At 41.4% G+C, this 26843-nt stretch overlaps 1 protein-coding gene across 13 annotated transcripts in view; it reads left to right on the top strand.

Moving 5' to 3' along the window:
- The window catches only part of AMBRA1 (autophagy and beclin 1 regulator 1), a 170953-nt gene that overhangs the window by 14891 nt on the left and 129219 nt on the right, over nucleotides 1–26843 (top strand). For 7 of the 13 annotated variants that reach the window (XR_013442346.1, XR_013442347.1, XM_078058088.1 and 4 more), the window contains exons 2-7: nucleotides 14267–14520; nucleotides 14885–14943; nucleotides 15440–15623; nucleotides 16253–16425; nucleotides 17567–17633; nucleotides 18194–19647. Coding sequence is in view for 11 of the 13 variants with exons in the window: in XM_078058088.1 (XP_077914214.1) it covers nucleotides 14386–14520; nucleotides 14885–14943; nucleotides 15440–15623; nucleotides 16253–16425; nucleotides 17567–17633; nucleotides 18194–19647 (2072 nt within the window). In the remaining 2 variants the exon portion in view is untranslated. Of the gene's footprint in view, nucleotides 1–6958; nucleotides 6999–14266; nucleotides 14521–14884; nucleotides 14944–15439; nucleotides 15624–16252; nucleotides 16426–17566; nucleotides 17634–18193; nucleotides 19648–26843 lie in introns of all 13 variants that reach the window. The other 6 variants (XM_078058091.1, XM_036104959.2, XM_036104960.2 and 3 more) reach the window with 3 other exon arrangements.

Raw genomic sequence — 26843 nt, forward strand, 5'->3', positions numbered from 1 at the left:
AGTTGTAAGGAAGCTAATGTGAGAGATTATCATTTGCTTTTGGATGGATAGCTGGATTCTTCAAACCCATAGCACTTTGTACTTCCTTGTGGGTAGTTCTTGCCACATTTCAGTATGGGAGCTATATAGTTACAGTGTACTGTGGTTGTAGACGCCTCACTAGACTGAAAGCTCTTTGAGGTTGGAGGCCTATTCTGGTTTTTGTTTTGTTTTATTTAACCTCTCTGTCCCTGTCACCTACAATAGGGCTGGGCATATTGTATAGTTTCCCCAAAATATGCTAAATGGAAAAAAAAGTTGGATCAGAGTCAGCAGACATATGTGGAAAATGGCATCTGCCTAAATACATGTGTTGAATTTATTGACTCTCTTCTGTTGGCATGTGATAATATAGAAAAACCTGTTAAAGTGGGAAGAGCAGTAGTTTTATAGCTTTGAACACCAACTTTATCATGTACTCACTGATCATGGGCAAGCTATTTCACAGTGAGCCAGGTTTTTGTCTATAAAATGGGAGAGGGATAGAAGGGGGCTTTAGAGATAGATTATATAAAATATTAGCACTCAGTAATAGTGGAAGTAGTTATTACAAAAATGGATGTTTTAAAAAAATTACCAACAATACATTTTGCACTTCTCCTTGAAGGAGGAATATGTTTTCAGGAAGTTTGTTTGCTGTGTCTTGAGTATGTGGGAGAATTATCCCCTCTAGCAATTTTCTGCTGAAAAGAAATCTTTTAGCATTACTTCCTCTGTGGGCCTACGGGATAGTTCCATGGAGGAGGCATAGAGGGGGTTGGGATCCTAGAATAGCTGCTGAAGACCTTGCATTTGTGCAATCTCTCCTATATTGTACTCTCCTGTTCACTCTCACTAAATGCGGCTGACTCAGCTACTAGACATTAGCATGGTAAACATTTGTCAGATTTGTCCCAGTCAGAAAATATTCCGTACCTGCCATTCTGCTTGGTGTTTAAAGATTTTTTTTTAAGCTCTCTGCGATACAGTGTGATAATAGGTGAAGTAGAAAGGTTGCAGGGTAGTATGTAGTTTACATAATCCAATTTTGATACAGAAAAAAAGAACTGCCAGATGTTTATATAAGCAGTGAGTTTGCATTGATATCTCAGGAGGGTGGGAATGGGAGGGATTGGGAGGGTGTGGCCAGACTATTGTTTTACTTGTTACAAGGAGCATGTGTTACCTTTTTTAAAAAATTATTTATTTATTATTATTATTTTTAGATTTTATTTATTATTGACAGAGAGAGAGATAGCAAGAGAGAGAGAGCACCAGCAGGGGGGGAGGGGCAGAGGGAGAGGGAGAAGCAGACTCCTTGCCAAGTAGGGAGCCCGATGTGGGACTCAATTCCAGGACCCTGGGATCATGACCTGAGCTGAAGGCAGATGCTTAACCAACTGAGCCACCCAGGTACTCCCCGCCTTTTTAAAACTTTTTATTTTGACATAACTGTAGATACACAGGCAGTTGTAAGAAATAATAGTGAGTGAGAGAGAGAGAGAGAGAGAGAGATCATGTGTACCCTTTACCCAGCTTCCCCCAATGGTAAAATCTTAGAAAACCATAATACACTATCAAAACCAGGATATTGCCATTGATATAGTCAAGATACTGAACATTTCCATCACTACAAGGATCTCAGCTGATGCCCTTTTATAGCCATGCCCACCCCCCAAATCACATGTGGTGCACTTAACTCATTTACCTTGATTTCTGGTGCTTTGCTCTAGAATCAAAGCAATAATAATAACACTATAGTTTTCCTTGTCTCTTTCATCTGATGATCTTCTCTCACTATTATTTCTTACAACTGCATGTAGATCTACAATTATCTCAAAATAAAATGTTTAATTTAAAATTATAAATATTAATTAACACAGCCCTCTAGGAGCCAAGTAATGGTTAGCTCTGGTGAAGTTAGCTCCTTTTATGGATAGGTATGTTGAGGCACGGATGTCCTGGAATTTGCCTAAGGGTATAGCATGAATGAGTCACTGTGTTCTGACTCAGATTCACCTGAATTTATTCATTCTCTCTCTCTTCTGAATCAACTGTTTATAATTATGACCTTCTAGGTGTGAGGACACGAAAAGGAATTTTTTCTGTATCTGAGGTTTAATGCCTGTTCTATAGAAGCAGTGTGTATTGTGGCTAGAGCATGGACTTTGGCAACTGATTTGATTTTGAATCTTTCCTCCACGTAGGCAAATCATTTAACCTCTCCAAGCCTCAGTTTTGTGATTTGTGAAATGGGGATAATGATAGTATCTATCTTCATAGAGTCATTGTGAGAAATAAATGAGATAATGTATGGAAAAGTGGGTAGCACTGCCAGGTGTGTAGCAAATATTCAATGAATGTTACATAAAAGTATTGCTTTAAATATATGTTATATTCTGCCATTTATGTTTATCAGCTGGCAATAATTCAATAAATATTGGGATTTTTCTGCCACGTACTTACAAGGTTTTAAGATCACTGTTTACTTTTGGGACGTCTGCCTTCGGCTCAGGTCATGGTCCCAGGATCCTGGGATCAAGCCCAGTGTTGGGCTCCCTGCTCAGTGGGGAGTCTGCTTCTTCCCCTCTCTCTGTCCCTTCCCCCCCACTTGTGCACTCGTTCTCTCTCTCACATAAATAAATAAAATCTTTTTAAAAAAAGATCACTGTTGGGGCGCCTGGGTGGCTCAGTCGTTGAGCGTCTGCCTTCGGCTCGTGTCATGATCTCAGGGTCCTGGGATCGAGCCCCGCATCGGGCTCCCTGCTCTGCCGGAGGCCTGCTTCTCCCTCTCCCACTCCCCCTGCTTGTGTTCCCTCTCTTGCTCTGTCTCTCTCTGCCAAATGGGTGAAATCTTTAAAAAAAAAAAAAAAAGATCACTATTTACTCTTGAGGTAAGGATGCTTTCAAATTTAGTCATATATAATTACTTAAAAATAGGAAGTAATGTTGGGTTATATTTATTATAGTATTAATTTATATGAAAATATTTTAAGATTTCTCCTGACTTATATTTTCTCAGGCTCATTCATAGAAAAATGGAAAGTGATTCACAGCTATTGATTTCCTCCCTTTAATCTGACCCCCCAAAAAACATTAATTTCCATTATTTTCTTCCTAGCATGAAAGTATCCTCAGATTTTTTTTTTAAAGATTTATTAATTTATTAGAGAGAAGGGGTGGGGGAGGGACAGAGGGAGAGGAAGAGAGTATCCTCAAGCAGGCTCCTTGCTGAGTGTGGGGCTTGATCCCAGGACCCTGAGATCATGACCTGAGCCGAAATCAGGAGCCAGCTGCCCAACTGACGGACCCACCCAGGTACCCTGAAAGTATCGTCAATTTTTAGTTACATAATCACGTAATCTTCTTGAGGGCAGGAATGTTCTTGTTCAGTAGAGTATCCTCAGTGCCTAGAATAGTGCTGAGTACATGGTAGATGTTCAATAAATGTTTCTTGGCTATCGTCATTTTTGTATCCTTCTCCTCCCCTTAAGTGTTTTTATTCGGAAAGTTGGGGAAATGGAATCCAGGTTCTAGTCAAAGCTTAAAATGGCTAGGTTCTTAAATCCAATGACTTATTTTGATTGGCTGAGAAATGTGATTGGCAAGATGGACGAGCAGCCAGACCTTTTAGCATAAGAGCTCTACATTTAATAATTTGACTTCTTCTTTTCCTGAAGCCTTGAGGGAAATTTTTTCTTTCCCTATTCTAGTCAGCCAAGAACCTGACCTGGGCTGACTCTAACATTGGAGAACACTGAACATAGTATCTGCTGAGCCAGGGACTGGGAGTCAAGCTCCGTTCCGATGCTATCTGAAGGAAAAGCCTGAATTCAAATCCTGCTTTGGCTACCGACTCATTTTGCAAACCTAGATGCATTTCTTAACCTCTTCCAGGTTTTATTTTTCTTAACTAATCTCATCTCAATAATCTCCATACTCTCGTCTGTCCTGGGGCTTGTGAGGATTCTCGGGGTGATGTTCTCACAGCATCTTCCACTACTGTTGCTGTGGCTCCAGAGGTTTCCAGGAATGCTGGGGGCAGTGTGTTACTCCTGGGAGGAAATTCACAGTCATCTTTTTCCCAAAGACTGCAGAAAACAAAGATGCCACCCTTTGTGATTTGAAATCGGCTCTACTTCAAACTCCTAATGTTGGTGGATGAAAGGTATGTTTTTGCCAAAGTCATTAGGCCTGTTTGCGTGAGGCAGCTGGGATCAGTTCCACAGTTCTGGGGTTAAGCTGTTTTTGCCTCTGTGACATTTCTTGATCAAAAGCTACTTTTTTTTTCTTTGCTTACTAATGGAAGATCTCTTGCCATTTTTGTGCATTTAAGGGTAGCCTTCCTGGCTTCTTGATTCTGTTGATAGCTTGGGCCTCAAAAATTGAGCTTCACTTTCTTCTTGGTTCCATGGTTTCCTCCTTGCTCTTCCTTATGTTTCCAGGGGTTCTCGTATTCTCAGTGCACATCTTCCCCAGAATAGTTTGCAGATAAAACTTCATTTCTTTTTTTGTTATCCTTCTGAGGAAGTTGCAATAAGAAAGATCGTCAGTCTCAAATTTGGGACTTAACGGCTTTCTATTTCCAGTTTTGATCACACTTTGTGTTTGAGTACAAACTCTGCTGTGTTTCAGACATTAGGTTACATCGTTGTGAGTTACTTTAGGAAGCCCTAGTAAGCAAACTCTGTAGCAGAAAATCTAGTGTTTTTTCCTCCTCTTTATTTTAATAACAGTAATTAGAATTTAGTTTTGTGTCTTCAAAGCATTTTGTAAAGCTGTTAGCCTATTTGTGATATACAAATAGAAGTGTGCCTTATTCTGAGTTACATGAAAAACACTGGGGGTGATGGTGGATCTGAGAACAAAAAAGAGGTCATATTGCTTGCTTATCTCTTGATAAACTTGGGCTGACCACCTTTGTACCAGGTACTCGCTTCATTATTACCTCTTAGCCTGACTTTCTAGATGGAGGCAATTGTATTTTGGAGTATTTGTAATTCTGAACATAAATGTTGTGCGTGTCTGCAGTAGGAATGCAGGTTCTGTCTAATTATTAGCATTTTATTTCTGGGCTTTTGGCTTTTTATAAAGGGTCTGTGTATAATTTTGATTGTATTGGTTTTGATTCTCTAAATTATTTGCTTCCAATTTTGTCAGGTGATTAGAGGTACTCTCTGATTCTGCTTCTCGGCTCCTCTGATTTCCTTTGCACTCTCTCAGAACTGTGAGTGCCAAACTTCTTTGTGCGAACTTCCATTGGTTGTGTACTATCCTTATTGTTGGTTCTTAACTTGGCTTTTACTTCCAAAAGTAGTAAATCTGCTTGAATTTTTTGTAACCCATTTCTTCTAATATACTCTAAGGACATTATTCCTTTAAGGTACAAAAAAGGTGTGATTACTTTCAGCTTGTACATGGAGAAAAATGAAATTCAGCACCAGTGTGATTTGTAAAAGATTATATAACAACTCAGTGGTACCAATCAGTCATTGAAGCTTCTTACCTCTTCATCTTATCTTTACCCATTAAATCACATCACTTTTATATCTGGCACTTTCAAGCCTCAAAGATAAAATATCTCATATTCCCGTCCCTGCTCTCAGACTATCCACTGCCTCTGTACTTTGTTCTAAGTATGCTGTCTTTCAAATATGAAGCTGCCAGGCCTGGAACTGACACATCATCCCTTCAGCCACATTCTGTGCTCAGAGTAAGTCACCAGGTCAGCCTGTATTCATGGGGTGAGAAATATGTTATCTCTCAATGGGTGGGGCAGTATGGGAGTAGGGTAGGACGGAAGTGATGGCAACTGTCTTTGGAGAGAATCTAGCACAGGATGGTAAACTAAGTTAGTGATAGAGCCTCTGGGAACTAACTCTGGCAGTGCAGGGAGGTCACTAGCACTTGCGCCTGCCTTGTGGGTGAGAAAGGGTTGGCATGAGACTGTACGTGTAAGAGTCCCCTTCTTTTCTGAGATGTGTTTATGTTGTAGTCCATGTTTGACAAAAGAGTATGCACAGGTTTGACAGAGTATGCACAATCACATCTCCTGCTGATTAATTTTTTCAAGATCTGTGTTCTCTTCTAGCAGCCAGACAGAAGTCAATGTACTGTGGCATCTATCTCTATTTCCTATTGAGAAATAATTTTTCTTATTCGATGGAGTTGGTAGTTGTGTAGGGTAAATACATAGTAGCTGAATTTCATGATATAATCTCATATGGTACTTTATCAAATTCAGAGTTATTTCTGGTCAAAGGGTTTATAGTCCCTTTTTTCTCTCAAAAACTATGTATTGCTATAAAGGAAGGAGTGAGAATTTTTTTCGTTTTTCCTTAATGTCATTCATTCATTTCTTCTCCTTTAAGGAAATGAACATTACAAATATAAAGCAAGCAGATTTCCAGTTGATATTGTAAGACAGTGAAACATTTATTGAGGGCCTAATACATGTGAGGGTAGTAAATGACATAGAAGAGAGACTGAATAGGAGGTTGTATCTCAGGCACTATGGAGTTTTCTGTAGTAGTTAAGTATCCAGATTCTGGAGCCAGACTTCCTGTGTTTGAATCCTGAATGCACTACTGACTGACTTGTTCCCTGGGGACCTCATGAACCCTGATGGAGGGGCCATGAGGATTGTAAATTAGTTACTTTATGTAAAGTGCTATGAACAGTGTCTGGGACATGAAAAGCACTATGAAAGTGTTAGGAATTATTATTTTAACCATTACCTTGTGGCTTTATTTTATTTTTTTAAAGATGTCAATACTCAGATCATTTATGTGAAATGGTTTGGAAACTGCTGCAGTGGATAATTCCATTTTGCCTAGAAGAATTTGTATTAAATTTAATTTATCTGATTGTTTATAGGACTTCACGGCCTAAATTTTTTTATTTTTCTTACTGCTATTTTAATTTTAATTCCTCATTACAGAATGAAATTATTCTGGTACAAGCATTGGAATTCTAGAAGAGTGAGTACTTTTCGTTTGGTAAATCTTTTAATCCTCACGGCAACCCTATCATATACATACCATCAGTGGTCACATTTTATAGATGAGGAAACTGAAGTGTAGGGAGGTTAGGTAACTCTTCTAAGAAGCCCTCTTTTACCAAGAAAATGTCAGAGCTGGGATTCATTCAGCCAGTCTGATTTCAGGGCCCATATACCACTATACTGTGTCATCTCTTATCTAGAAATTATGGATAAAAAAAAATATTTCTCTACCTAGATTTAACCACAGTTATCACTTTGGCATATTCTAGGATATCTTTTAGAAGTCCATACACAGCACATACACAATTCAGGTAATAGTTGATGTTTTCCTGCTTCCAGGTGTGTTGGCCTTCAGAATGTGTTCCCTGGGTCTACCTGTTCTAGATTTGTGTTGCTTTGCCCCAAATTCTTTGCCTGCCTCTAAGCTCAGTCTAGTCTAGGAGTCTGGCAAGAACTGTATGGTCAGGTCTGGTTGCTCACTGTGGAGCTCACATTATGGACTTGGATCCTATATAGTATCATTTGAAGTGTCCTAAAATGTTTTGGAAAAAGTCCTATTAATGAAAACAAAGCTGCCAATTGTAGAAAACTGTGTGTATTTCCACCCACATGGAGTTTCTAAAGAGTACTGGGCTACTTTTAGGCCTCTAATTAAAGGCTTGACATTCTGTCGCTAATTTTCCAGTTGTTGGGAGAGCTTTACTTATGCAAGTAATCCTAGATTTAGTACTTAAAGAACTATTTTTTTTTCTTTTAAAGAGTTAACCTTGGGGTGGCTGGGTGGCTCAGTCGTTAAGCGTCTGCCTTCAGCTCGGGTCATGGTCCCGGGGTCCTGGGATCGAGCCCCGCATCAGGCTCCCTGCTCAGCGGGAAGCCTGCTTCTCCCACTCCCTCTGCTTGTGTTCCCTCTCTTGCTGTGTCTCTCTCTGTCAAACAAATAAAATCTTAAAAAAAAAAAATTATAAAAATAAAGAGTTAACCTTGGGGGGGTGGCTGGATGGCTCAGTTGTTGGACGTCTACCTTCCGCTCAGGTCATGATCCCGGGGTCCTGGGATCGGGCCCAGCGTCAGGCTCCCTGCTCAGCGGGGAGTCTGTTTCTCCCTCTCCCACTCCCCCCTGCTTGTGTTCCCTCTCTCGCTGTGTCTCTCTGTCAGATAAGTGGATAAAATCTTTAAAAAGAAAAAATAAAAGAGTTAACCTTGGGATGAATCCTCTGTGTTATGGAATATATGTTGGTATTACATAATTGATCTGACTCTTAGACTTCCTACGTGGTTAGTGCAGTGGAGAGAGATGCAGTTACTCAAAGAAATGAGGTGATTTTATTCCATTTTAACAGTCCCTTACAGAGCTAATAGTTTTCTGATTCACACCCCTGGAATGCTATTGGAAGGGAGGATTTGGGATCTGAATTATTAGCCAGGTTGCAGATACAATTCTGACTTGTTGGTTCTGTTGTGTGTGTGTGTGTGTGTGTTTTTAAGATTTTATTTATTTATTTGTCAGACAGAGAAAGAAAACAAGCAGGAAGAGTGGCAGGCAGAGAGAGAAGCAGGCTCCTCACCGAGCAAGGAGACTGATGTGGGGCTCAATCCCAGGACCCTGGGATCATGACCTGAGCTGAAGGCAGATGCCTAACTGACTGAGCTACCCAGGCGTCCCTGTTGGTTCTGCTTTTTAATTCACTTTACTTATGGAGAGGTAGCTCAGATCTCATTTTATTATTATTATTATTTAGAGAAGGAGAGAGAGTAGAGAAAGAATCTTAAGCAGGCTCCACAGCCAGCACAGAGCCTGATGCAGGGCTCGATCTCACAACCCATGAGATCATGACCTGAGCCGAAATCAAGAGTTGGATACTTAACTGACTGAACCACCCAGGTGCCCCTCATTTAATTATTTTTGCCACAGAGACATACTTTATTTTCCTGAGTACTTTTTACTTTGTTGATGGTAATAGCCTTTGAAATGTTTCTTAGAAAAATCTGCTCCTCTTGGGAATTGTTAGCATTGTATATCTCTGGGGTTTTAGTTGGCTGTATTGTTTGGTGAGGGAGACCATGGTGAACCCCAAAGAGGATTCAGTACTAATGACAACAGTAACAGCAACGATGTTGACACTCTACCACTCTTTTCCTATTGGAGCTTCACAGCAACCTGATAAGTAGATATTACCATTCCTGTTTTACAGAGAAGGAAACTAAGTCTCAAAGAGGTTAAGTAACTTTCCTGAAGTCCCCTAGGGAGAAGGTGGAGTAAAAAGTTCCTGGCATTAGATGATCTAGGGGAACCTGTAAATCCAACTTTTAGTTCCCACTGGGTTGTGGCATACTCTCTAGGTGATTTTTATTATTAGTTGTTAAATACAATTATGTCCTAGAATTTTTTTTTTTTTAAAGATTTTATTTATTTATTAGAGAGAGAATGAGAGAGAGAGCACATGAGAGGGGGGAGGGTCAGAGGGAGGAGCAGACTCCCTGCAGAGCAGGGAGCCCGATGCGGGACTTGATCCCGGGACTCCAGGATCATGACCTGAGCTGAAGGCAGTCGCCCAACCAACTGAGCCACCCAGGCGCCCCTGTCCTAGAATTAAAAGAAAGTCTTTAAAGGTGGTTTATCTTCCCATCTTTTCAGAGTGATCAGTCATGTTATGGGGGGCGGGGCATGTGGAAAGGGGTATTTGTTTTATGTACACATCTCAGTTGTGTCCTTCCGGTTCTCCTTGCATAAGGCCCTTGGTAACCGAGATTTGATTCTGGGGACTGTGTAATGGCATCACAAAGACTATTCTTGGCACCCTTTGTCTCAGTCTGCTTTAAGGGACAGATTGGGAAACTTGTTTCTTCCTCCTTTTTAAAAAGAGGAATGAAAAACACACTTGACTGGCACTTCCTCCTCAGCAATGGACCTGTCTGACTTCAGTCTGATTTAGCTCCTTTTGTTCCTTATAGAGAACAAAGTAAAATCTCTTCTCAGGTAGCTGTGAGTCTAAGTCCCTTATCCTTTTAAAGAAACAGAGCAAATATTTTTCTTCAGACAGAAGAGAAACTGCAATTGTTTTAGGCCCTTTGACTTCCTGGCATCAGTCCAGCTTTCTCATTTGAACTTTTAGTGTGTTTAGGTCCTTGGGAATTGATAGACAAGCTCTTTGGCAAGCCTGAGCTTGAGGTTTTTAGGGGTTTTTTTTTGATAACATACTTGTAGCAGCTCTTTCCTCTTCCAATTCCTTTAGGAACTTTTTTGGTTGTATCACAGTTTTCTGAATCATACAATGTTTGTGACCTATATTTCCTTCCTCTTGAGTTACACAGGTCAGGTCATATTTTTTCTTTTTGTATGAATTGGACTGCTGCTGTTTTCACCGCATGTTATAAGATTATAAATGGTTTAAATGTATTTCTGTGAAAGTACTTTTATGTCACACTCTTAAGACAAGTGACCCTCAAAACTCATTTCTTCTGAACTTCTCTGTATTAGGTAAAAGAATTATGAGCTCAAAAAACAAATTAAGACTCCATAAAGGGTTAAAGTGAACTAATGGGAACTGTGTTTCTCGCACCTTCCTGGTTAGTAATTATTCAGCTGTGTGGCAGTTTCACTTCCAGACTTTTGGTGTTAAACCATGAATTGTCAGGGTCACCAAGTAGATTATTTCCTTCCAGTTATTTTGTCCTTAGTTGCTTCAGAAGGTTGGCTTACAGCATGTTGACATTTTCAGTGTGTACATACTTATTCCGTGCACTAATGAGGGATGAGAGCTCTACCATGAGGATACAGACTAGAGTTTGTTCCTTTGTCACTCCTTAGGGAACTTTGCTGTATGTATCTAGGAACTTGGAGTTGTGTCTTTCTGTAAAACCTTTCTGACTTTCTACATTTTAATATGGCAGGGAGAAAACTCCTTTCAGCACAGGCTATAAATATTTTTCCTTCTGTCTGTATTTGGATACATCTAGTTGTGTACTTTTCAGATTGCAGCCATTTGTGAAATGTAAAGAGCCCATTGTTGTTTCACTTTTTACAGTAAGTATTTATTACTTTTTAAATTTAAAAAGTGAAAAGAACACTCCCTTTTCTAATTATTAAATCACTTATAGTCCTACCAGCTAAAGACAACCATGGTTAGTATTTATATTTCTTTTGTATCATTATTTTCCAAGATATAGATTATATATATATATATTTTTTTTTTTTTACAAAATTGAGATCATACTGTATATGTAATTTTGTATTCTGCTTTTTTCACTTAAGAGGTATTTTTTTCACATCATTAAATATTTTTAAAATAAACTTCTAATAGGTAATACATTTCAAAAATAAAAATGACACAAAACGAAAATATTTGAGAAATCTTGCTTCCATCTTTGTCTCCATTCATCTTGTCCCTTCAGTCCCTAATGAGTGACCATTTAATTTCTTCTCTTATTCAAAAAGTAGCATTACTATACATAGTGCTCTGTACTTTGCTTTTCCCCTCTCTTCACAATATTTTATCTTGGAGATCTCTTGTTATCAGTACCCAGAGAATCTTCCTTACCATAGATTAGTCATCTAGTCCCCTTTTTACATAGATACTTGGGTTGTCCCCAGTTTGTGCTATTACAAACAATAAGACAGAAGTAGTAATTAAAGGGGGAAAAAACCCACTTACTCTGCTTCAGTTTTTAAGGCAAAGTTCTTTCCAAAGGAATGCCAGCTAATAAATGTAGAAGTAATGATGGAATTGGAAAAATCAACATTTTTTCAGCCCCTAAATGAAATAATTCAAGAAGGAATCATCAGTGACTGCTAAACTATTAAGCAAAAAGTTGAGAAGGAGCCAAATATTAGCCACAGATTGCTAATTGTAAAGGAGGGACTGTACCTTTATAGAGAGCTCTTTCAATTACAGACTCAACCAAGTAGTCATATTTTGCCAAATGATCACATAATTTACCATGTCCCACTAAGTGGGACAGCCTGACAATATGTGCCACCTGCTGTGCTGCATCGTGCGGTACATACATAGCATCACCTGTGAGGCATTCTTGCCAGAAACTGCTCAACCTAAATCTAATCAGTGTTTTAGACCTAACCTTCTGTTTATAGGAAATGTAAGGGATAGAGAGGTAAGCTAAATGACACTGTGAAGAAACAAACAGACAAAACTGAGATGTAAGACATTGTCCAAGTCACGTGTCCTGGGCTTTAAAAAAGCTTGTGTTGGGGGCACGTGGGTGACTCTTGATTTCGGCTCAGGTCATGATCTCAGGGTCATGAGATCAAGCCTTGTGTGTTGGGCTCTGAGATGAGGGTGGAGCCCGCTTAAGATGTTCTCTCTCTTGGGGCGCCTGGGTAGCTCAGTCATTGGGCGTCTGCCTTCGGCTCAGGTCATGATCCCTCGGTCCTGGGATCGAACCCCTCATTGGGCTCCCTGCTCAGTGGGGAGCCTGTTTCTCTCTTTGCCTGCTGCTCTGCCTGCTTGTGCTCTCTCTCTGTCAAATAAACAAATGAAATCTTAAAAAAAAAAAAAAAAGATTCTGTCTCTCCCCCTGCCACTCCCCCTCTAAAAAAATAAGCTTATGTCGTAAGTAAATGTAAAACCAACCAAGGCAAAACTTGGAGGCCATTCTAGAGTAAAAGAGACTAAAGAGACATGACATCCAAATTCATTGCTTGAGTTTTGGTTGGATTGTTTTTTTTTTTTTTTTTTTTTTGTAAGCCAACTATTAAAGACATTTTTTAGACAGTTGGGGACATTTGAATAAGGACTGAATATTAGATGATAATCAGTGTACTTACTGGTATTGTGGTTATGAAGTCAAATGTCCTTATTCCTAGCAGATGCACAATGAGGTATATAGGGTTAAAGCATCTTGAAACCTGATGAAATGGTTCAGAAAAAAGTAAAAAAACAACACAAATGTAGTGTGTTCATAGAGCCAGATAAAGCAGATGTGACAAAATATTAACAATTCTTGAGTCTAAGTTGCGAATAGTGTGTTTATTATATTGTTTTTTTCAACTTTTCTGCACATTTGAAATTTTTCATAACAGTTGAAACAGTGCTATAGTGAATAACATTTTACATGTATTTTTCTGAAATGCCATTTTATTGGGTTGCATATTCTTTAATTGTTGCATGGGTGTATGTTTTGCTGCTGGTTGACATTTTAGTTGAATTTTTATTTTGTGATAGTTTTATGCCCTTATAGCTTGGTGGATGAGAAAAAGGAATTAAATTTTTTTCTTCTCTTTTATCCTCTCTCTGCTGCTCTGGAACTTTAGTGGAGAAGAGAAAAAGAGAGTGAGAAAGCTACCTCAAAGTAGTCCTCATGCACATGCTTTTAGGTAGGAGGTAGAGTTGAAGCTATTGCATAAGAACCAGACTTCGGAGCTCCTGGGTGGCTCAGTAGGTTCAGTAGCACCGACTCTTGGTTTCAGCACAGGTCATGATCTCAGGGTTGTGAGATCGAGCCCCGCGTTGGGCTCTGTGCTGGGCATGCAGTCTGCTTAAGATTCTCTCCCCCCCCGCAAAAAAAAAGAGAGAGCTAGAACTCAAGTAATAACCTTTTAAAATTGGTTACCTGTTCTTTGGCTTGGAGCCTGCCCAAGTGATAAGGAGGGGGGCTGGTGGCTAGGGAGGCAGTGTGGTGCAGAAGGGAGGGCAGGTGCTGTGTTGTGTTTTGTTTTTGACAGGTTTTTAGAATTTTATTAGTAACAAAAGTTCTTCCTGCCTGATAAAATAGTAAGAGTAACTGCTTTAGAGAATGATCTATTCTTTAGATATAAGGCTGAGCTACTGAGGATATGAGAAAAATTTAAGGGTGAAATATTTTTGTTACCATATATGTTAATTAACTAGAATTTAAAAAAAAAACTTGGAAAAAAAAAGCATGAAATATTTTTGGAAGAAAAGTTTTGGGTGGCGCCTGGGTGGCTCAGTTGTTGGGCGTCTGCCTTCAGCTCAGGTCATGATCCCGGGGTCCTGGGATCGAGCCCTGCATCGGGCTCCCTGCTCCGCGGGAGGCCTGCTTCTCCCTCTGCGGCTCCCCCTGCTTGTGTTCCCTCTCTCCCTGCCTCTCTCTCTCTCAAATAAATAAATAAAATCTTAAAAAAAAAAAAGTTTTGGGAGGAGGGTCTTTCCTGAGAGAGTGTCATTAAATGAAAAAATACTTAGCTCTTTGAGCTAGAATTGTATTTGCAGTGGGAAGCTTCTCTGATTGCAGAATAGATGTTCTTTGACTTTAATGTCCATCCTTTAGATTTCCATGAAGACAACTTACAAGGACCTGAATGGCTTCATTTTAGCTGCTTCAGCTTGTGGAGCTATTGCTCGCTCCTTCTCTTCCTGTGCCTGGTGTGACAGTGGCTGCTGAGCGCCATGAAGGTTGTTCCAGAGAAGAATGCTGTCCGGATACTCTGGGGGCGAGAACGGGGCACTCGGGCCTTTGGAGCGCAACGGCTTCTGCAGGAGCTAGTGGAAGATAAAACTCGGTGGATGAAATGGGAGGGCAAGGTAGGAAGAACAGATATTTTTGACGTTGGGTTTGTAGGGGTGACCATAGAATGGGGTTTTAGAATGGGCAAATGATGTAGAGTGGGGGTGTAATTTATTTTGTGTGAGGGAATTGATATATCTAACTTAACGGAGTTTTAAAAATAAATTTGGAAGAATTTATGGGCTAGAAATATCTTTTCCCTTTAGAGCTAGACATTTTTCTTAAAGGTATTTTGGATTTCTTTCTCTCAACTTGTGGCTTGATCATTGTCTCCAGTTTTTTAGCTTATACTGTAATCTACAGTGGCTTGTGTGCTTTTGAGAAAGAGTGAGCCATAGTTTATAAATAATGTATCTTAACTTTTTTTGGTTTGTTTTTCAGAGAGTAGAACTGCCGGATAGTCCACGCTCTACCTTCTTACTGGCCTTCAGCCCAGACAGGTACCTGGTGCTTATCTATAACTTAAGACTTGGTACAGCATTGCTTTCTGTATATTGGCCTGAGCTTGGTAACATCCCTAAGGGTTCTTTGAAGCTTTCCATGAACAGAGCTTTGCCAGAAGGGGAAAGAAAGTAGATGAGCAGCGCTAACCATAGAAATAATGGGGATAAGCAAAGGAAACAATGGACCTTGAGCATCTAAACTTGGAAAGTTTCTCAATTACAATCCTTTGCCGGTGTGATATAGGCCACTGATGGCATGGATTATTTTTTCAGCTGGGAAAAAATAGTCTCTGAAGGGGATCTGTGTCATTTGGGGACAGTGTAGAGAAGCCAAAGCTTTTAAAGATCAGAATACTTCTGTTGTTTGTGATGCCTAAGGTGTCGTTTTTCCACACTGGGGTAGGGGATACTCGAAAGCCGATTATCCAGAACTGATAAAGTTTGTTACCCTCCTACATACTTCACATTCATTTCCTACTCTTTGCTTCCCTAGGACTCTGTTGGCCTCCACCCACGTAAACCACAATATCTATATTACGGAGGTGAAGACTGGCAAGTGTGTTCATTCTTTGATTGGACACCGCCGTACTCCGTGGTGTGTCACTTTTCATCCCACCATCTCAGGCCTTATTGCTTCTGGCTGCCTAGATGGGGAGGTCAGGATTTGGGATTTGCATGTAAGTATTTCCATTTCTTTGGTATTCTAAATGCAGAGAGTTGTTTACCATTGAGTTCTTAACTGGAGGAGAGACTAGCCAGGTTCTTAGGACTACCTATGAGTAAGTGGTATTCGTTGCCCACTTAAATAAGGGGAAGTCTAGTCCCTATTCCTCCGTTCTAAGATGAACACCCTATTTAACTATTCTTCCATCTGCCCATTGTGACATCGTATAGGAGGTTCTAAAATATGTTCAGGATAGATGCTTTTTTTTTAGAGCAAGGATTGTACTGTATTCTGATCATGATTGCCAAAGCAGTATGCTTCTTGTCCTGATGACTTGCTAGTGGGTTGCTGTGCACCATGTCATGCACCAAGCATGCGTTTTCACAGGCTTCAGAAGCAGGAACTGTGTGGATGCTCATTGCTTTGGATTGTAGATGCCTTGGCGAACTGAGCTGACAGTAATAATTTTCTGATAAATTGGTGACACTGCCAGATCACTGATTTTCTACATTTTACAGTGGACATATTTAAAGTAGGCCCTATAAGTAGTCATTTTACCTTAAATGGTCCTTTCTTGAAATTGACATCCCAGTCTGCTATCAGTTTGTAACCTGAGAATATTTGGGATTGGTTCATTTATAGGGTGGCAGTGAAAGCTGGTTCACAGACAGCAACAATGCCATTGCTTCTCTGGCTTTCCACCCTACGGCTCAGCTCCTGTTGATTGCCACTGCCAACGAGATCCACTTCTGGGATTGGAGTCGGCGGGAGCCCTTCGCTGTGGTGAAGACAGCTAGCGAGATGGAACGGGTCCGGTGAGTGCTCTGCCCACCAGCAATGTCTGGCATAGGACTAACATGGCAGAGAACATTTATACTTGCTGTCACCTCAGGAAGCAGTTTGCTATACCTGCTCAGAGCAGGTGGTTATCTGTACAGCTCTTCTGACTTTTTTTTTTTTTTAAAGATTTTATTGATTTATTTGAGAGAGAGACAGAGATAGCGAGAAGAGAGCATGAGTGGGGAGGAGAGGGAAAAGTAGGCTCCCGCTGAGCAGGGAGCTCCGTGCGGGGCTCGATCCCAGGACCCTGGGATCATGACCTATGCTGAAGGCAAATGCCCAACGACTGAGCCACGCAGGTGCCCCACTCCTCCGACTTTTTAAGCTGCTGGCCAATCAGTAGTTCATTTTCGCTGTTTCTGATTGGTCTCATCTCCTGGTCTCTGTAGACTAGGGTTGTTAGAATGTCTTTTAGGTTCAAAACTATCTGGGTTTGGGGTAAGGCCCTTTTTTGGGAAACCTGAAAGGTGTTCAGGTGGAGGTTAACTTGGTGGGAAGTTGCTAACATCAGTTATTTGTGTTTATCAAACTGGAAAATGGAGATGTCAAGTGTATCAAATCTGCTAATTGATATTTAGCCCTCAAGATCAAAACACACATTGCCTGAATTAAAGTTGATGCATTGGTTTTCTTTGGTCCTCTTGGTATTGAGGTTGGATATAAGAAAGTTTTCTAGTCTCAGCTATGTCACTTGGTGCTGAGACTGTTCATTGTCACCAGAACTCCTGCTTCTTGCCAGTGTAGCTGCTTCGTGAAGGAAGAACTAACTAACCCTGTGGCAGGGTATGGGAGTGTGCTACGCTTTACTGTTACGATAGGCTCTTCGCTGTGAACAAGTGTTTGTCTAATGCAGCTGCTTCTTGGTACCGAAGCCTAGATGCTTTTTGAAATTATTTTTGTGATACATATTCCCTTATTCTGGCAAGTGTGAGGAGGTACCAAGAAGTATTGAGCCCTATTATTTTGATCTCTTTGAAAGTTTTGAAAGTTTCTAGCATGAAGTGGATACCTAGGTAATCCCACAGTTACCAGTAGTGATTGCTATACATTTGAACCCAGGCTTCCTCTTCTCAGTTAACATCTGTGCGTGTCTGTCTTTCTCTCTTGTGTTTTCAGTCTGGTGAGATTTGATCCTCTTGGACACTACTTACTCACAGCTATCGTTAACCCCTCTAATCAGCAGGTAAGTTAGTCAGCAGTTCCAACTCCATCTGAACTGGGAGTGGTTTTCTAAACTAGCGTTCCAATTCCGATTATATTGGACTTGTCATTTGTAATGCCCAAGTGTTTCTTTTTCAGTCGAGATTGAAAACTAGCTTTGGACTGCATATTTAAAGTGCTAGTCATAGTCTTGACGGGGGAGTCCATTCTGAAACCCCCAAGTGATCACCTTATTCGAAGTAACCAGGCTGTGTTGGATAGCTTGTCATTTTTGTGCCTCTGGTGGTTGACATTTTTGCTTCCCTCACTGCCTCCATGTCAGAGAGATGCACTTTGTAAAAGAATTGGTTTGCCCCCTTACCCATTCAGAAATGTCACTAATTGGAAGTGAATAATTTAATTCCATAGGATGATCCTGAAGCTGAAGCCAGTTAGTCCTCAGTGCTTCAGGGTAGGGTTATTGTCTCTCCATGAAGATTGTTTTCCTTGGCTGGTTGTCAGTAGTTAGTTTTCCTTGATTTATCTGGAGGTTCTACCTAACTGCCTCGCTCTCCCCCTGCCCCACCTCGCTCCACATTGCAGGGTGATGATGAACCAGAGATCCCAATAGACGGAACAGAGTTATCCCACTACCGTCAGCGTGCCCTGCTGCAATCACAGCCAGTTCGCCGGACGCCTCTCCTCCACAATTTCCTGCACATGCTGTCCTCCCGCTCCTCTGGCATCCAGGTGGGAGAGCAAAGCACAGTGCAAGATTCTGCTACCCCCTCACCCCCACCGCCTCCCCCTCAGCCCTCCACGGAGCGCCCCAGGACTTCCGCTTACATCCGGCTCCGACAGCGGGTCAGTTACCCCACAGCTGAGTGCTGCCAGCACCTTGGGATCCTGTGCCTTTGCAGCCGCTGCTCTGGCACTCGAGTTCCTTCCCTCTTGCCACACCAGGACAGTGTCCCCCCTGCTTCTGCCAGGGCTACTACCCCTTCCTTTTCTTTTGTACAGACCGAGCCCTTCCATCCCCCGGAGCAGGCCTCGTCAGCGCAGCAGGACCAGGGCCTCCTGAACCGGCCGTCTGCCTTCAGTACAGTCCAGAGTAGCACTGCCGGCAACACGCTCCGCAACCTCAGTCTGGGTCCCACCCGGCGCTCTTTGGGAGGCCCTTTGTCCAGCCACCCTTCTAGGTATCACCGAGAGATAGCTCCTGGGCTGACAGGGTCCGAGTGGACCCGGACAGTGCTCAGTCTGAACTCCCGCTCTGAGGCGGAATCCATGCCTCCGCCCAGGACCAGTGCCTCTTCGGTGAGTTTGCTGTCTGTGCTGAGACAGCAGGAAGGTGGCTCTCAAGCGTCTGTGTACACTTCAGCCACAGAAGGGAGGGGTTTTCCAGCTTCAGGGCTGGCCGCTGAGTCAGATGGAGGAAGTGGCTCCAGCCAAAACAACTCAGGCAGCATTCGCCATGAGCTTCAGTGTGACCTGAGACGCTTCTTTCTGGAATATGACCGGCTTCAGGAGCTGGACCACAGCCTGAGTGGAGAAGCCCCCCAGACCCAACAGGCCCAGGAAATGCTCAATAACAACATTGAGTCCGAGAGGCCAGGCCCCTCCCACCAGCCCACCCCACACAGTAGTGAGAACAACTCCAACCTGTCCCGTGGCCACCTGAACCGCTGTCGCGCTTGCCACAACCTCCTGACCTTCAACAACGACACCCTGCGCTGGGAAAGAACCACACCCAACTACTCCTCTAGCGAGGCCAGCTCCTCCTGGCAGGTCCCCAGCACCTTCGAGGGCATGCCATCGAGTGGCAGCCAGCTGCCACCCCTTGAGCGGACTGAGGGCCAAACGCCCAGCTCCAGCAGGCTGGAGTTGAGCAGCTCTGCTAGTCCGCAGGAGGAGAGGACTGTGGGGGTGGCCTTCAACCAGGAGACGGGCCACTGGGAAAGAATTTACACCCAGTCTAGCAGATCTGGAACTGTATCACAGGAAGCCTTACATCAGGATATGCCTGAGGAGAGCTCTGAGGAAGATTCACTCAGGAGGTAAGCAGGTGCTTTCTTGTCTTCTACATCCCTTACTTTTCTCCTTACGTCTCTTCCTTCAGTCCTGTAGATGTTGTGGCTGGATCTGGAGTGTCTGGGACCCATGCACCTGGTTCTGGTCTCCCTGATGTCCATTGCATCTTCTTGGAAATCTTGCTCTGGTGGCAGAGATAGAATGGGGCCTAACAGTATAAGTCACTTGGTTCTGCCAGCTCCTTTTCTGGCTGAGCTCGTGAGACCTTTAGCCTTAAAGGAGAACGTAGATCAGGTTAGAGGCACGAGAGGAGTTAGAGCCATTGACTTCCTCTGCCCTGCTTTTTGACCTTCTTGGAGGATTGTATGTGCAACACTGGTTACTGTGAAAAAAGAAAATGTCCCAGAGCGCTTAGGAATAAGTAGTAAAAGAGAATCCTGCTTGGTACAGATTAGTGTATTGGCTCTTTTTCAGTTGTGTCTCTTTGGACAGCTGTGTTCACCTTTTAAACCCTATCTTTTGGAATATTGCAACTTGACAAAAGGGAAAAGAAAATAATATGTACATATACATACATACATATATTTATATGTATATAAAAATATATTATTTTTTATATTATTTTTTAGATAGCAAATTAGTTGCTTAGTTAAGATTCTTTGGGGAGATCTTCCAGATGGACATTCACCTCAAGGTGGGGAAGAATAATAATTCATAGAAGGAAGGCCTCTCCATACTCAGATCAGCATCCCAGGCAGCTCTTCCATGGAAGAAACAGAGTGGGTGTAGCTGACCGCCCACCACATGTTCCATGTATGGCTATGTGCGCATCTATCTTGATTTATTAGGGACTTCTTTCTGTAATTCTGTAAAGGTCACATCTAGCGTAATCACCAACTCCCAGAATATGCCTGTTGGATCCAAACAGCATATTGCTCTGCATTACATCCTCTGTTGAAGCAACTGAAATTTCTGACATAAGCTTCTAACAAGGGTGGGAATATGGATTGTGCACATAATGTACTTTTTATTTTGGGAGAATGCTTTAGAGAGAGTTACCCAGTTAATAAGTATTTGTTGAATGGTTACAATTTTTCCAGCACTGTGCTAGGCACTGTAGGGAATACAAAAGAAGTATAATACCTGGTCTTTACCAGCTGGGAGTGTTCTTATAGAGACAGGACTTATTTACATGCAATTATATAAAAAATGTAGATGACCCAAATGCTACATTGTGTGGTACTGAGATTAAATGCAGTCTCATTTCAGAGAAAGGGAAGTACCATCAGAGAAGGCTGTACAAAATCAAGTCTTGAAAGATGGGTAGGATTTGGAAAGGGAAAGACCTTTTTATTTTAGGGGACCAGCACATTCTAAGACAGGAAAGAACATGTTCAGTGCAACATGGTGGTTACTAGGGGCTGTTGCTAAGGGGAAGATAGGACACTTGGTTGGATATGAAAGATAGACAAAACAATAGAGATTGTTACTATGCTCATATAATTGAGACCAATTCTGGATTAACATCTCCTAAATTCCCAGCTTTGGAATATTTTGCCTTGTATAATGACCCATATTAGGAACCTGAGGCTGTTACTCCTCTTTGTCAAGAGAGGTGGGAAGGTAGCAAGCACAGCGCCTGACATAGAGTAGGCATGCAAGAGGTTTATGAAAGGTAGTTGTAAAAGAACGGTCTTCAGTTACTGCTCTGAAAGCCTCCCAGGACCAGTTTCCATAGTACCCGTGGGCTTCTGGTCAGTTAGCCTTTGTGCGTTCTGTTGTAGCAGTACCTCTTCTGGTGTTGTTCTGAGAAATACCTACGTGGTTTAAAGTAAACTCTGATAATAATAAGAGATACCAATTACTGAGGGCCTACTATGTGTTAGGTACTGTATCTTTGCATTAATTATTTCTAATTTCCACCATAACTCTGCAAGGCAGGTATTAAATGTCTCATCTTACATTTGAGGAAAGTGAGTCGAGTTTCTTGTTAAAGATCCCTAAGTAGGTTGCTGAGTGGGGATTTGAATTCTAGTTTGTATGACTACAGATTTTTCTAAGCTGCCAACCATGGTATATTCCTTAGTATGATACCTCATTTTTAGGTGAACCATTTTTATTTATTTTTAGTTTCTTTTAGTTTTTTTATTATGATAATCTTCAAACATATAAAAATAAAGAGTAAAGTATAAGTGAATTTTCATATACCTATCATCTGACTTTAAAAATTATTAACACTTGTCCAGCTTTCATTCATCTGTATCCCCTGTTCACTCCCCCGACCCCGACATCATATAATTTCATCTGAAAATACTCTAATCTGTTTCTCTAGAGCAATGCTGTCCAATAAAACTTTCTACAGTGATGTAAGTGTTCTGTATCTGTGCTGTCCAGTATGGTAGGCATTAGCCACATGTGGCTATTAAGCATTCGAAATGTGGCTAGTGTGAGCTGAGGAGCTATGTGTACATTTTAAAATTTTAACTAAATGTAAATAGCCACGTGTGATTAAAGTATTAATCACTTCTTAATAAAAGTACTGTTTAAAACCCAGAAACTATGTTTGTGTTTTAAATAAAAAAGTTCAAATGTTTAAAAATGTAGGCTGTAGTAAATGAAAGCCCTTGCCATCTTGCTGTAAACAATTGTGTATATATATTTTTTCTTTTAAAAATATACAAATAATACATGGTTTCGTTGTAAAATACAGTAGTTACATGATTTATGGAGTCACTTGAGCTAGGATGAGATGTACTGTGGGGGCTGACAGCCTCCTCAAAAGTGAGGTACATTGTAAAATATTCCAAGTGCATAGCCTTTATAAAAGGGCCATCACTTCCTCATAATTTGAGTGGCTGCATTCTAGTGTAAATTACTAATACATACAGGTGCTACTCAGTATCTTCTGCCACCTTCAAAAAGGGACCTGATGTTCTCTAGCTGACGAGCTGGCCCTTGCTTGGATTTCCCCAGCAGGTGTCACTGTTGGGCTGTTGCTGCCGCTAGACTAGGCAGGTCGGCAGGAAAGGAAGGTGTCCTTAGTCTACTTGAATGGAGAAGGTTTATTCTTTGGCCTTGTAGTAGGAGATAGACAAAAGCATATTTTGATCTTCGGTGCTGCTGATTTAATTAATAATGTTTGCAAATAGAATATTGAGCACAAATAGAATATTGAGCACAAGTGTGTATTAAGCTGTGTATAGTTCTGTTGCTGAGCTGTGATAACCAGTTCACAGTTTGTCTCCTTTTGCCTGTGGGCAGTAGAGGGCAAGCTGCCTGTGTAGTCTTGACTCCAGCTTACAACTTATAGCTTGGGTGGCAGGCCTTTTCCTCACCACCAGGAACTTTTTTTTTAAGATTTTATTTATTTATTTGACAGAGAGAGAGACACAGCGAGAGAGAGAGCACAAGCAGGGGGAGTGGGAGAGGGAGAAGCAGGCTTCCCGCAGAGCAGGGAGCCCGATGTGGGGCTGGATCCCAGGACGCCAGGATCGTGACCTGAGCCAAAGACAGACACTTAACCAACTGAGCCACCCAGGCGCCCCCAGAAACTTCTTTTTGGGTCTAATAGCCCAGGATCTAGCAGAAGATCAAGGTATTTTGGCTCCCTGCAGCTTGCAGCAGGAGTCCCTGTGGCTTCGAAAGGCTAGTATTAGGAAAAAGGGAAAATTATTTAAATGGCATCTTAAAACTGCAGAAAACCTAGAGTGTATTTAGTCCAGCCTCTTTTTTTTTAATAGATGAAAAAACTTAGATGGGCAGAAATGACTTTTTAAGAGGTGCTTATAACAACGGTGGAATTCAAACCCTTAGGTCCTAAAGAGGGCACTCTTTCCTCCTCTTCATTTGCAATTAGTGCTTTCACATATTCAGTTTTCTCTATCAGAACCTCTGTTGCTCCTATAGATCATTGGCTGCGGCGGGGGGGGGAGTGGGTTCTTAAGTCAACTCTCTTGTAAGATATTGGAGGTCTAATAGATCATTTGTAATTATTGTCTCTCTGTAGAAATATAACCAATACAATGTTTTAGGGATACAGGAGAGACACTGTTTTAGTTAATAGCCCATAGAACTGCATTGATGAGTTTTTTTGAAGTGATCCCAGTTTGGGAAGTTCACTGTAAAAATCCCAACGAATGGGATATCAAAATCTGGGCCAAATCTTCCTCAACTAAATTATGTCTTCATTCCTTCTCCAGAAAGGTGACAAAGCCTTTCGTCTGAAGTATTTAGTAAGATTGAGTGTGTTCTGAGAACTGATGTCTTTTGATCTGCACTTTTCCCTTATGATAAAAGACGATTGGGGAAATTTGGCCCAGAACATTGAAGGTTAGAGTTGGAACCCCGCATTTGATTTCTCAGTTTTTTTAGACTTTGTGAGGGAATTGCTTTGGAGTTGGAGCAGTCTGAAGCCTCTTGAGGCTTTGTGGGCCAACTAACTTGTTTGATGCCTCAGCACTAGTCACATGGGGATTTTCCAGAGAGTGCTCAGCAGAAACATCATTGATAGAAGAAAATAAATGGATATATCTGCAGGTCTAATCATAGGTCCACAAGAGGGAGAAGGTGACCTAGAAATTAGGAAAGCACCAGTCTTTTCAGCTTTATCATAATAAAGACAGGGGTCCATCTTTAGTAGCTTTGCTGTGCCACTGACCTTACTGGATCTAAAGAGTTTATATATATAAAATCACTTTTGGTTTCTTTGGATGGGAGTATACTCAATTTATTATTCAAAACCTAAAACAGCTGTCCCCTTTTCCTTTGAGAAAACTTCACTGAATGTCCCAAATAATCACTTTCTCTTTGTTGCTTGTACTAGATAAAGATATTTACTTGTAATATTGACCCAAGACCCATTATTATGTCATATCCTTTAGTCTTCTAAGGAGTCATTGCCTTAATAATTTCTTGTTGAATGAATGAAGTGGCATTATCTAGAGTTGTACATGGAAGACAGCTTCTATAACTTGAGCTCAGGTGACCTAGACCTTGTTCCTCTGATGTTCCACTGTTGTGCTATGTTTCTAACTTGTGTATTGGTTGTCCTGAAGCCTTTAATAAGTCTTATTGCACCTGGTCTGCTGTCCTTCCTATTGGCTCCCACTGATGACTTGGGGCCTACATATTCCTTGAGTGTACCAGCATCATACAGCTTTCTCTCTCTCTCTTTTTTTTTTTTTAAAGATTTTATTTATTTATTTGACAGAGAGACACACAGCAAGAGAGGGAACACAAGCAGGGGGAGTGGGAGAAGCAGGCTTCCCGCTGAGCAGGGAGCCCGATGCGGGGCTCGATCCCAGGACCCTGGGATCATGACCTGAGCCGAAGGCAGACACTTAATGACTGAGCCACCCAGGCGCCCCTCTCTCTCTTTTTTTTAAGTTTTTATTTTAATCATGCTCATTACCACAAGTGCTCTCCTTTTTTTTTTAAAGATTTTTTATTTGTTTATTTGAGAGAGAGAGAATGAGAGAGAGCAAGCACATGAGAGGGGGGAGGGTCAGAGGGAGAAGCAGACTCCCTGCCAAGCAGGGAGCCCGATGCGGGACTCGATCCAGGGACTCCAGGATCATGACCTGAGCCGAAGGCAGTCGCTTAACCAACTGAGCCACCCAGGCGCCCACCACAAGTGCTCTCCTTAATCCCCATCACCTATTTCACCCATGCCCCTGCCCACCTCCCCTCTGGAAACCATCAGTTTATTCTCTATAGATAAGAGTCTGTTTCTTGGTTTGTCTCTTTCTCTCCCCACCCCTCCGCCTTTGCTCATTTGTTTTGTTTTTTAAATACCACATATGAGTGAAATCATATGGTATTTGTCTTCTCTGAGTTATTTCACTTAGCATTATACTCTCTAGCTCCATCCGTGTCATTGCAGTTGGGAAGATTTCATTCTTTTTTTTGGCTGAATAATATTCCAATGCATATGTATACACCACATCTTCTTTATCCATTCATCCAACATAGGGGTGCACGTATCCCTTTGAATTAGTATTTTTGTATTCTTTGGGTAAATACCCAGTAGCGTGCTTGCTGGATTGTAGGATAGTTCTATTTTTAACTTTCTGAGGACCCTCCATATTGTTTTCCAGAGTGGCTGTACCAGTTTGCATTCCCACCAACAGTCAAGAAGGTTACTTTTTCTCCACATCCTCCCCAACACCTGTTGTTTTTGGTATTGTTGGTTTTAGCCATTCTGACAGATGTGAGATGCTATCTTATTGTAGTTTTGATTTGCATTTCCCTGATGATGAGTGACAATGAGCATCTTTTCATGTATCAGCCATCTGGATGTCTTCTTTGGAGACATGTCTGTTCATGTCTTCTACCCATTTTTAAATTGGATTATTTGTTTTTTGGGTGTTGAGTTTTATATGGTCTTTATATATTTTGGATACTAACCCTTTATCAGGTATGTTCTTCGCAAGTATCTTCTCCCATTCCCTAGGTTGCCCTTCAGTTTTGTAAATTGCTTCCCTCTCTGTGCAGACGCTTTTTATTTTGATGTAGTCCAATAGTTTTATTTTTGCTTTTGTTTCCCTTGCCTCAGGGGACCTATCTAGAAAAAAGTTGCTCTAGCTGATGTCAGAGAAATGACTGTCTTGCTTTCTTCTAGGATTCTTATGTTTCAGGTCTCACATTTAGATTTTTAAATTCATTTTGAATTTATTTTTGTATATGGTATAAGAAAGTGGTCCAGTTTCATTCATCTACATGTAGCTTTCCAGTTTTCCCAGCACCATTTTTTGAAGAGACTTTTTCCCATTGGATATTTTTTCCTACTTTGTTGAAGATTAATTAACCGCATAATTGTGGGTTTATTTCTGGATTTTCTATTGTGTTCTATTGATATGTGTGTCTGTTATTGTGCCAGTACCATGCTCTTTTGATCACTACAGCTTTGTAATATAACTTGAAGTCCAGAAATGTGATGCCTCCAGCTTTGCTTTTCTTTTTCAAGATTGCTTTGGCTAGGGGCGCCTGGGTAGCTCAGTCGTTAAGCGTCTGCCTTCGGCTCAGGTCATGATCCCAGGGTCCTGGGATCGAGCCCCACATCCGGCTCCCTGCTCAGCGGGAAGCCTGCTTCTCCCTCTCCCACTCCCCCTGCTTGTGTTCCTGCTCTCGCTATCTCTCTCTGTCAAATAAATAAATAAAATCTAAAAAAAAAAAAAAAAAAAAAAAAAAGATTGCTTTGGCTATGTGGGATCTTTTGTGGTTC

This window comes from Halichoerus grypus, chromosome 11, assembly GCF_964656455.1.
Source record: "Halichoerus grypus chromosome 11, mHalGry1.hap1.1, whole genome shotgun sequence".
Lineage (NCBI taxonomy): Eukaryota > Metazoa > Chordata > Mammalia > Carnivora > Phocidae > Halichoerus > Halichoerus grypus.